This window comes from Entelurus aequoreus, linkage group LG04 (assembly GCF_033978785.1).
Source record: "Entelurus aequoreus isolate RoL-2023_Sb linkage group LG04, RoL_Eaeq_v1.1, whole genome shotgun sequence".
Classification (NCBI taxonomy): domain Eukaryota; kingdom Metazoa; phylum Chordata; class Actinopteri; order Syngnathiformes; family Syngnathidae; genus Entelurus; species Entelurus aequoreus.
The window spans coordinates 30,194,262-30,206,815 of NC_084734.1; the positions used below are offsets into that span (position 1 = coordinate 30,194,262).

Sequence of the window (12,554 nt, forward strand, 5' to 3'; positions counted from 1 at the left end):
TGTGATACCAAAAAAAATGTGTGTGACATAAAACGAACATTACCGAATATGATCCATCCATCCATTTTCTACCGCTTGTCCCGTTCGGGGGTGCTGGAGCCTATCTCAGCTGCATTCGGGCGGAAGGCGGCGAACACCCTGGACAAGTCGCCCCCCCATCGCAGGGCCAACACAGATAGACAGACAACATTCACACTCACATTCAAACAACAGGTCCAATCAACCTGTGATACAATTTTTTTCCCCCATCTATCCATTTTCTACCGCTTGTCCCTTTTGGAGTTGCGGGGGGGTGCTGGAGCCTATCTCAGCTGCATTCGGGCGGAAGGCGGGGTACACCCTGGACAAGTCCCCACCTCATCGCAGGGCCAACACAGACAACATTCACACTCGCATTCAAACAAAAAAAATGTGTGAAATAAAACGAACATTATCGAATATGATCCAGCCGCCCATTTTCTACCGCTTGTCCCTTTCGGAGTTGCGGGGGGGTGCTGGAGCCTATCTCAGCTGCATTGGGCGGAAGGCGGCGTACAGCCTGGACAAGTCGCAGGGACAACACATATAGACAAACAACATTCACACTCACATTCACACACTAGGGCCAAACAACCTGTGATACAAAAAAAATGTGTGTGACATAAAACGAACACTGCGATGAGGTGGCGACTTGTTCAGGGTGTACGCCGCCTTCCGCCCGAATGCAGCTGAGATAGGCTCCAGCACCCTCCGCGACTCCAAAAAGGGACAAGCGGTAGAAAAGGGATGGATGGATGGATAAAACGAACATTACCGAATATGATCCATCCATCCATTTTCTACCGCTTGTCCCTTTCGGGGTCACGGGGGGTGCTGGAGCCTATCTCAGCTTCATATGGGCGGAAGGCGAGGTACACCCTGGACAAGTCGCCATCTCATCGCAGGGTCACCACAGATAGACAGGCAACATTCACACACACTACGGCCAATCAACCTGTGATACCAAACAAAATGTGTGTGACATAAAACGAACAGTACCGAATATGATATTCCTCTCAATATCCTTGCCAGGGAGCCAAATTCTCTCCGGAACGCCATGGAGGTGGCCATGTTTAGAACGGGCAGGTCGTGAATGTCAAACCGGAAGTGGGTTGTGAACTCGACTCCCCCCTTCCGTCTGGGAGGCCACATTACATATGCGCTGACGCTTTCCTGTGTGAGTTAAAGTGGCGAGTAGCGCAGAGGAAATGATGGCACGGCCACAAAAATAGGCGTTCGGTAGGACAACTCGCAGGTTGAATAATTATTTAGAATGATGGTCGCGTCACATGACCACCACGTGACCCAGCTGCCGGGGCCCTGCAGTGGAGCTGAGTGACTGCAGGCACAGCGACAACAGAGCAGCCTTCAAGCCGAGGTAAGCTCCCATCTCACCGCTCATGTCTCCATCGTTTTATCCATTCTAAATCTGACCCAGAAACCCAACACTCAGCCCAACGGGCTACTGGCGTTTATTCATTCTCAAGTATCTACACTCTTCTGGTTATAAATACATTAAAAAGACAGTATTCGGCTGTCATGCTAGCTGTAGCCGGGTTAGCGACCAGTGCCAGCGGCGGATGGACTAGACACTAGAGCCACTGGAGTCGCCGCCTGGATTGGTTTTGGGTCAGCTAACGTTAGCCGCCTTCATTTTATTTTATTTTTTGGTTGCAACTACTTTGTGTGCAGCATCACTATCCGTGTAATTGCTGCACAAAGAATAGAAAGTCAGGCAGAGAAAGGTTTTTTATTGTCCAGGCGTTTTTTTGATAGCTCCTTTCTTTACTGGCTTGTCATACCTATTCGTATTTATTCATGCTACGTTATTAATAACCTTTTATTGTGTATCTATAGAAATTAGGTCAAGACTGTCATTGTTCCATCTTGATTCGATATTTACCTTTTGTCTAGCTCCATAATGGTCATCCATCATCATCATCATCATCATTATTATTATTATTATTGATGCATACTCATTGGGCACCTTGTTTACCTCCAGCTGTGTCATGTCTTAGCCACACGGGGTCGCTCTAATTAAACAGCGTTAAAATGATACATGAGCGTGTTAAATAATTCAGTATCCTTCCGCTGAGTTGAATAGTCCTCCAACTATAAGTGGCTGCCCGTGGAATAAGGGGTAATTTAGGCCAGCTTGTTAATATTTAAAAGCAAGGAGAGTTTTGCTGTGTTTATTTCAGTGTTTGTTTGTGAGATGTGCTAAGTTAAAAGCCTTGTTGTGATGTAATAATAAAAAAAACGTTTTCCCTCACCCCCAGTGGGATGCCAGAGGTTTGCCGGCGTAATGGCGTTTCAAGGAGAGGCGGTTCTCTTGCAGGATTACAGCTGATGGAGAGGAGTCCCTGCTCCTCCTCTCGCACTCACAGCCAGGATTGGATCATGACGAGGACGGAGCACGCCGACATCAACACGCTTAACTGTACAGAAAAGGCGCTTTCATGGACTGAAAGCCGCGAGACATGTTGAGTGGATGCTTTGGCAATTTATGTGACACGGCTGTTTTGTTCCTGGATGTGACTTTCTAAAAGGAGGCAACTGACCGTATCGGTCCAATCCATCAAAAGTGACTAGTGCCTTTGCAACGCTGATTTCTCCACTTTTATGACATTATTTGTATCCTTAATTGAGTTTTCACTGATGTCCAAGGAAGAGCAGATACTATGCACTATGGCCGTCTCACATCCATCATCGAACCTGTAACCTCAGCACAGGAGTGGCACCTTTAACAGAGGGGACCTCAGAAGCTTTACAACGCCTACGTCGCAGGGATGTTCGCCTCAGTGGAGCATGGCCCGGTTCTCTGCAGCGACTCCAACATCCTGTGCCTGTCGTGGAAAGGCCGCGTGCCGAAGAGTGAGAAAGAGCAACCCGTGTGCCGGAAGCGTTATTACGAGGAAGGCTGGCTCGCCACTGGAAATGGCCGAGGAGTTGTGGGGGTCACATTTACATCCAGCCACTGCAAGCGGGACCGGCCCACTCCGCAGAGGGTCAACTTCAACCTCAGGGGGCACAATAGTGAGGTAGGATTTTTATTTACTATCATATAAATACTTCCTTTGATTACACATTCAAAAACTCCATAAAACAATATACTCACCCACAGAGAGCACCAGGTTTTTATTAGTAGTTTATTTTGGTATACGATGCACTCAGTGTTTAAATGGGGCATGTCGTTTATAAGAGCACTTTATTTATTTTATTTAACCTTGATTTAACCAGGAAAGTCCCATTGAGATTAAACAACCTTTTTTTAAAGGAGTCCTGGCCAAGAGGCAGCAAAAGATACAGTTACATAAAAATACATGTCATACAAATTAAGAAACTATTTAAAAACGTCATCTCAAGTACTTTCAATCTGGACTTAAAAGCGTTCAATGAAATAAATTCAGTTAATTTCCAGTCTTTTTGCGACATGTAAAAGGAGCAGAGTAAACGAAAACCCTTTTTCCCGGTTCTGTGTGGGCAAATGGAACCGATCATTTGAATGCAAACCATAAGAGTAAACACTCCTCCGTGTAATTAAATTACAAATATTGGAGAGCAGTAGACACTGTGCTGCCTTATAAATAAACATATACCAATCACCCAGCCTCCTGGAGGATGAAGAAGGCCATCCCTCGAGAATACAGCTCACAATGATGGGTCAAGGCCCTACAGTTAGTTATTAACCTGAGAGCAGGTCCCTATAGTCCTGTTTTATTTACAAGACTATAAATGGCATTTGTTGTGCTTGTTGTGGGTTAAGTTAAAAGCTTCAAAAGACATGCTAGCATACACAGTATGTAATGCAGTTATCATCAAAATGTTATATTTATTAGACTAATGGTCAATGACTTGGGCATGCAAAGTCCCACACATGTAAATATGTTTTGCTTGATGGCAACCATATTTTTCAACCAATTTTGAACAAATTCTACAGACATGTGCTTGTCAGTCCCCTAAAGGTGTGTAGGAAATCTCTTGGTGATTTGGCTTAACACCCTAAAGTTAAAGCGGGTGTTTTGTAGCGCACATTCAGAGAAATGTCAATCCATTTTGACATACGGGCCAAACCTTGGGTGCAGCTAGAAGAATACAGGACCTTTGCAGCAATGTGGAGTATTATGTTTGTTACATGTTGGGTGGCTCCACTGACTTAGGATGGAACATCTTGGGAAGCATCCCACACCACCATCTCGGGCTGTGGACCTTATATGATGGCTGTCCCGATGATGTTACCATGGCCTAGAGTACACCCCTCCTAGGCGATTTCCTCGATTCGCCACGGTCAGTGATAATTAGAAGGGTGAGATCTTCGACGAAGGCACAAACAGTTTCGGTTGTACTCCTCAACTAGGGATGTCCGATAATGGCTTTTTGCCGATATCCGATATTCCGATATTGTCCAACTCTTTAATTACCGATACCGATATCAACCGATACCGATATCAACCGATATATGCAGTCGTGGAATTAACACATTATTATGCCTAATTTGGACAACCATGTATGGTGAAGATAAGGTACTTTTTAAAAAAAATAATAAAATAAGATAACTAAATGAAAAACATTTTCTTGAATAAAAAAGAAAGTAAAACAATATAAAAACAGTTACATAGAAACTAGTAATTAATGAAAATGAGTAAAATTAACTGTTAAAGGTTAGTACTATTAGTGGACCAGCAGCACGCACAATCATGTGTGCTTACAGACTGTATCCCTTGCAGACTGTATTGATATATATTGATATATAATGTAGGAACCAGAATATTGATAACAGAAAGAAATGGGGGTGGGGGGAGGTTTTTTGGGTTGGTGCACTAATTGTAAGTGTACCTTGTGTTTTTTATGTTGATTTAATAAAAAAAATTAAAAAAAAAAAAAAAAAAACGATACAGATCATAAAAAAAACTGATACCGATAATTTCCGATATTATATTTTAACGCATTTATTGGCCGATAATATCGGCACGCCGATATTATCGGACATCCCTATCCTCAACCAAACGGGACAGTCAATAGGGTAGAAATGAAAAGCTGTGTGGTTTCTTAATGTCAAGTCCAAACAACAACTTACCTCTTGACCTTCTGTCAGTTGTACTGCATTTAAAAACTTGATATTTTTACACTCTTGTGATGCTATTGAATATTCCCTCTGGGATGTGATTCAAAATAGATCACTGCTTCATTTGACAAGCTCTCTTCTTGATGCTTTTTTCTCCCTTCCATTACAGCGTGCAGTAACAGCCTATTCCTTCTGCATGAGAGATACATATCTGAGACTGTTTGACAACACTGTAGTGTCTATCAGTTTCAGTAGATATTGTCTTGCAAGTTTTCGTCTACAGTCTACACTGAATTGCCATGTATATCAAGACTATTTACCATTGTCAGTCCTGTTAATGAATTATCCCATTAGACATTTATACATGAGCCTCTCATGGTCTCTATGTGTTTTCTACCTGTCTGACCTTTTGACTCCGGCGTTGCGCTTAAATGTGCTTTAGAGCGATGGCTTTACCCTGCTAATCTATCCATGGAGAGGACATGTTGCATAACAGGTTTGCCTGCCTGGTCAAGCCCTGGTCCATGATACCTTCCAATACTGCTTTTTAGTACCTATCGTACCTTGAAGAGATCTTCAAATTTCCCTTTGTCTCTTATATTGCAAATTAGTCCATGCTCCATTTAGTTTTTTTGTAACAGCGTGGCACTTCCTTTTGATTCAAGCATCTCATTGAACCCTTCAGAGACTTGAGGGGCGTTTTGTGCCATTCAGTCTTTTTAATTTTCAAGCTACTTTTGAATATAGTGAGGTTTGCAATAGGATGTCCATCTTTAAAACATTTTTGTAATTGTCATCTATTTCCTTAGATTAGCATAAATGTCAAAGGCTTGGAGACAGGTGGTGTCGCAGACCACCTCCTCTGTACAGGGATGGTTTTTCAACCTTGACATAGATGGCTTCCCTCACTCCTCTTTCGTACCTTCCATCCTCCCTGTCCAGAATCTGTACATTTTTCTTCTCAAAGGAGTGCTGTTTCTCCCTGAGGTGCAGGTAGACAGCTGAGTCTTGGCCTGAAGAGTTTGCCCGTCTATGCTGTGCCAAGCATCGGCTTAGTGGTTGTTTTGTTTCCCCAATATATGAATCAGTGCGTTCATCATTACACTGGATAGCATACACTAGATTGTTTTTGTGGGTGTGTGGTGTCCGTTCTTTAGGCTGCACCAGTCTCTGTCTCAGGGTGTTGCCTGGTTTGAAGTGTACTGGGATGTTGTGTTGGTTAAAAATTCTTCTGAGTTCCTCAGATAGACCTGATACATATGGAATGACAATATTTTGTCACCTTTTTCCTCCTCATCCACTCTGTTCTTGTTATTTCTGGAACTGGATGCACTTTCACAAACGACCAGCTGGGGTAACCACAGGTTTTGAGGGCTTCCTTCAAATGCCTATGCTCTTTCTCTTTGGCCTGTGGGCTGGTAGGGACATTATAAGCTCTGTGTTGTAGAGTTCTGATAACACCCAGTTTGTGTTCCAGTGGGTGGTGTGAGTCAAAAAGTAGGTATTGATAGGTATGTGTGCGTTTTCAGTAAACCCCATCATGGAGGCCCCTGTTTTCTCCAATGTGGACGTCACAGTCCAAAAAAGGCAACTTACTGTCTTTGACATCGTCACGTTTGAACTTGATGTTTTTGTCCACTGAGTTAATGTGCTCGGTGAAGGCTTGCACTTCTTGGTTTTTGATTTTCACCCATGTGTCATCCATGTATCTGTACCAATGACTTGGTGCCGTTCCCTTTAAAGAGCTCAAAGCTCTCTTTTCCATGTACTCCATGTAAAGGTTTGCTACTATTGGGGATACAGGTGATCCCATGGCACGACCATGTTTTTGTCGGTAAAACGTTCATATGAATTGAAAGTATGTAGTGTTAAGGCAAAGTTCCAGCAAAAGGCAAATCTGTTCTTGGCTAAGTCTGACATAGGTAGATGTTTTAATATGTTCTGATAGAATGTTATGATCACTGGTATCGAAAGCAGCACTAAGATCAAGTATCAACATGGATGACGAATCAGCATCCATAGTTAGCAACAGATCATTAGTAATTTTTGCGAGGGCTGTCTCCGTTGAGTGATTTGCCCTGAAACCGGACTGAAAGGGTTCACAGAGATTGTTAGACACTAAGTGTTCATTTAGCTGCTGTGCAACAATTTTTTCGAGCATTTTCGAGATAAAAGGAAGATGGGACACCTGCAGGTAGTTTACCATGAGGTCAGGATCAAGGTTAGGTCTTTTGAGCAGAGGATGAAAAACGCTATTTTGAATGCGAGGGGAACAGTACCAGAAGAAAGTGATTAAGTTAATAATATTTAGCACTGATTCCGTCATCTTGATGTCCATCCAGTTCTCTCGCTTGTTGATTTGATTGAATCACGTAACATGCAAATAGCGGTCCTCCTTTAATGAGCTCACCCCGAGTGTTGATGAGGCTTAACGAGGAACTGCATTTATTTTGGAATTTTGACTATCGTTCACATATATTATGAAAGACATAACGACGGCTGGATTTTTTTTAAATGCATTCTAATTATTAAATAAACTTTGATCAAAAGTCTGCTTACAATGGAGCTTATGGGAGCCGTTCAATTCTGCCTACAGAACCTCTAAAAAACATCCAAACACTTCCATTAGGGTTTTATTTACATGATGTAAGTATATATGTAATGTACAAACCCTGTTTCCATATGAGTTGGGAAATTGTGTTAGATGTAAATATAAATGGAATACAATGATTTGCAAATCATTTTCAACCCATATTCAGTTGAATATGCTACAAAGACAACATATTAGATGTTCAAACTGATAAACTTTTTTTTTGTGCAAATAATCATTAACTTTAGAATTTGATGCCAGCAACACGTGACAAAGAAGTTGGGAAAGGTGGCAATAAATACTGATAAAGTTGAGGAATGCTCATCAAACACTTATTTGGAACATCCCACAGGTGAACAGGCAAATTGGGAACAGGTGGGTGCCATGATTGCATGGATTGCATAGATTCCATAAAATGCTCAGTCATTCACAAACAAGGATGGGGCGAGGGTCACCACTTTGTCAACAAATGCGTGATCAAATTGTTGAACAGTTTAAGAAAAACCTTTCTCAACCAGCTAATGCAAGGAATTTAGGGATTTCACCATCTACGGTCCGTAATATCATCAAAGGGTTCAGAGAATCTGGAGAAATCACTGCACGTAAGCAGCTAAGCGACATCAGTGTGTAAAGGATATCACCACATGGGCTCAGGAACACTTCAGAAACCCACTGTCAGTAACTACAGTTGGTCGCTACATCTGTAAGTGCAAGTTAAAACTCTCCTATCCAAGGCGAAAACCGTTTATCAACAACACCCAGAAACGCTGTTGGCTTCGCTGTGCCTGAGCTCATCTAAGATGGACTGATACAAAGTGGAAAAGTGTTCTGTGGTCTGACGAGTCCACATTTCAAATTGTTTTTGGAAACTGTGGACGTCGTGTCCTCCGGACCAAAGAGGAAAAGAACCATCCGGATTGTTATAGGCGCAAAGTTGAAAAGCCAGCATCTGTGATGGAATGGGGGTGTATTAGTGCCCAAGACATGGGTAACTTACACATCTGTGAAGGCGCCATTAATGCTGAAAGGTACATACAGGTTTTGTAGCAACATATGTTGCCGTCCAAGCAACGTTACCATGGACGCCCCTGCTTATTTCAGCCAGACAATGCCAAGCCACGTGTTACATCAATGTGGCTTCATAGTAAAAGAGTGCGGGTACTAGACTGGCCTGCCTGTAGTCCAGACCTGTCTCCCATTGAAAATGTGTGGCGCATTATGAAGCCTAAAATACCACAACGGAGACCCCCGGACTGTTGAACAACTTCAGCTGTACATCAAGCAAGAATGGGAAAGAATTCCACCTGAGAAGCTTAAAAAATGTGTCTCCTCAGTTCCCAAACGTTTACTGAGTGTTGTTAAAAGGAAAGGCCATGTAACACAGTGGCGAACATGCCCTTTCCCAACTACTTTGGCACGTGTTGCAGCCATGAAATTCTAAGTTAATTATTATTTGCAAAAAAAAAAAAAAAAGTTTATGAGTTTGAACATCAAATATCTTGTCTTTGTAATGCATTCAATTGAATATTGGTTGAAAAGGATTTGCAAATCAATGTATTCCGTTTATATTTACATCTAACACACTTTCCCAACTCTATGGAAACGGGGTTTGTACTAACGGGCACATTTATAAAAACATTTAAGTATTTTGATAATTTTGAGCATACGCAACACATTAATTTCAAAAAAGCATAACGACGTTTCCTTTTTTTTCTCCATTATCATTGATTTCTGCTCACTGACTTTATAAGAGCCAACAAACATAATAAATCATCACTTACTCTACCAGGTATGCTGTCATTAGGATGCCGACTGATAGAATATATATTCCCATTTAGATGAAAAATGTCTCATGATACTCACAAAGAAACGGGGTCGGGATGACAGAGGAAGTCAGCGATGTGTTTGCCTATGTACCAAAGCTCAACCATGCAGTTTGTTGTGTCATGACTTAACAGAACAAACTGAAACACAACAAACCGCTTCTGCAGCTTTTAAATTTTGTAATGGATACATGTTTGTAATTTGCGCATGTGTGACATCATGCCACGGTGGCTGGCTGCCGCTTCAAGTCATCTGGACCGATGCTATGGCGGGGCTGATAATAAGTAAGATATATTTCTAATGGTTTATTTCTCTGATTTGCTCTTACGCTTCCTCTTCTGTGCACTAACTTTCTTAGTTCTGGTGATTGGAGGAGCCAATCTCGAAGCAACGCTCAAACGCACACGTCAACGGTCACTCAAAACTTAGGTGAATTTCTTGTGTTAACAAAGCAGGAACAACAACGTGTAACAATATATTAACTTTTTATTGCTCACACAGTTTTGTTTCTTGTGTAAAATAAGCAGGAACAACAACTGTAACAATATATTAACTGAACTCTGTCACTCAGTCACTCAAATAGCACAACCTTGTGACAAATACTATTTCAATTGACAGTGGAAATGCTTACAACAGCTCGTATTTCGATTTACTCGTAAGTTGAGGTTCCAATGTATTTCAGGGTGCAGTCGTGCAAGATATGTAATAATATATGGTATTTTTGCAAACATTTTTGGGGCAGCTGACATTTTTTAGAGCTTGGTCCGCATTGCTGGCAGTAAGTCGGACACGTTTCCAGTGAGGGTTGGACTGCGCCAAGGCTGCCCTTTGTCACAGATTCTGTTCATAACTTATGGACAGAATTTCTAGGCGCAGTCAAGGCGTTGAGGGGATCCGGTTTGGTGGCTGCAAGATTAGGTCTCTGCTTTTTGCAGATGATGTGGTCCTGATGGCTTCATCTGGCCAGGATCTTCAGCTCTCACTGGATCGGTTCGCAGCTGAGTGTGAAGCGACTGGGATGAGAATCAGCACCTCCAAGTCAGAGTCCATGGTTCTCGTCCGGAAAAGGGTGGAGTGCCATCTCCGGGTTGGGTAGGAGACCCTGCCCCAAGGGGAGGAGTTCAAGTACCTCAGAGTCTTGTTCACGAGTGAGGGAAGAGTGGATCGTGAGATCGACAGGCGGATTGGTGCGGCGTCTTCAGTAATGCGGACGCTGTATCGATCCGTTGTGGTGAAGGAGGAGCTGAGCCGGAAGGCAAAGCTCTCAATTTACCGGTCGATCTACGTTCCCATCCTCACCTATGGTCATGAGCTTTGGGTTATGACCGAAAGGACAAGATCACGGGTACAAGCGGCCGAAATGAGTTTCCTCCGCCGGGGGGCGGGGCTCTCCCTTAGAGATAGGGTGATAAGCTCTGCCATCCGGGGGGAGCTCAAAGTAAAGCCGCTGCTCCTCCACATCGAGAGGAGCCAGATGAGGTGGTTCTGGCATCTAGTCAGGATGCCACCCGAACGCCTCCCTAGGGAGGTGTTTAGGGCACGTCCGACCGGTAGGAGGCCACGGGGAAGACCCAGGACACGTTGGGAAGACTATGTCTCCCGGCTGGCCTGGGAACGCCTCGGGATCCTCCGGGAAGAGCTGGACGAAGTAGCTGGGGAGAGGGAAGTCTGGGCTTCCCTGCTTAGGCTGCTGCCCCCGCGACCCGACCTCGGATAAGCGGAAGAGGATGGATGGATGGATGGCATTGGTTTTCATCCAGGATGTCTTATACATTGCTGCATTCATCTTTCTGTCTAGCTTAGACTTAGACTTAGACTTCCTTTTTATTGTCATTCAAATTTGAACTTTACAGCACAGATAAGAACGAAATTTCGTTACATAAGCTCATGGTAGTGCAGGATAAAAAAGCAATAAGGTGCATATAAATAAATAAATATTTATATATAAATAACATATAAATATATATATATATAAAATAAATACATATATATAAATATATATAAATAAATACATAGATTACTGTACAGATAATATATTGCACTTTTTCACATGCGTCCACGTTTATGGATGTATGTTATATTGTCTTTTTTATTCCAGCGAGTTAATCCATTTTGGGGGTAGTTGAGGGGATAATTTAATTATGATGCGTTCAAGAGTCTTACCTTACCTGACTCGTCTCTGCAGCAATCCACCAATCAGGCCTGTATGGTATAGTGGTCAGACGATAAAAGTTTGCCAAGATGCACCTAAAAGACTCTCAGACTATGAGAAACATCTGGTCTGATGAGACAAAGATTGAACTCTTTGGCATGAATACCAGGCGTCATGTTTGGAGGAAAACAGGCACAGCTCATCACCAGGCCAATAGCATCCCTACAGTGAAGCACGGTGGTGGCAGCATCATGCTGTGGGGATGCTTTTCAGCAGCAGGAACTGGGAGACTAGTGAGGATAGAGGGAGACATCCTGGATGAAAACCAATGCTTCCCATCCAACCTGATAAAGCTTGAGAGTTGCTGCAAAGAGGAATGAACGACACTGCCCAAAGATAGGTGTGCCGAGCTTGAGGCATTAAATTAAAAAAGACTTAAGGGTGCAATTGCTGCCAAAGGTACATCAACAAAGTACTGAGCAAATGCTGTATATACTTGTGTACATGTGATTTTTTTTTAAATTTTTATGCATTTGCAAAATAAAAAATAACTGTCATTATGAGGTATCGTTGTAGAATTTTGAGAACAAAAATAGTATTACATTTTGGGATAATGCATAACAAAATGTGGAAAAAGTGAAGCACTGTGAATACTTTCCGGTCACTAGCGCCCAGTGTCGCCGTCGAATCCGCGTGATGCTGCACCTTCATAATGTCCTTTCACTTCTGCTGACTGCACCACAATCTCTATAGCTGCCCCTTGATTTGATTTGGCCTTCTTTTTAAATTGCTGGGGTCAGCTTAGATGTCTTAGTCTAAGAGCAAATTGACAAAAGCATCACATGTGCATGTGATGCTTTTGTCAATTTGCTCTAAGATGGTTTCTGAGCAGAAGTTATTAATTG

General features: G+C 42.7%; 1 protein-coding gene across 2 annotated transcripts in view; it reads left to right on the plus strand.

Moving 5' to 3' along the window:
- The first annotated feature begins 902 nt into the window (after positions 1 to 902).
- LOC133648456 (tubby-related protein 4-like) overlaps positions 903 to 12,554 on the plus strand; it is a 30,315-nt gene continuing 18,663 nt past the window's right edge. The window contains exons 1-2 of one of the 2 annotated variants that reach the window (XM_062044558.1): positions 903 to 1,396; positions 2,298 to 3,059. In XM_062044558.1, the coding sequence (XP_061900542.1) occupies positions 2,808 to 3,059 (252 nt within the window). In that variant the 5' untranslated portion in view covers positions 903 to 1,396; positions 2,298 to 2,807. The remainder of the gene's footprint in view (positions 1,397 to 2,297; positions 3,060 to 12,554) is intronic. The other variant, XM_062044559.1, reaches the window with a different exon arrangement.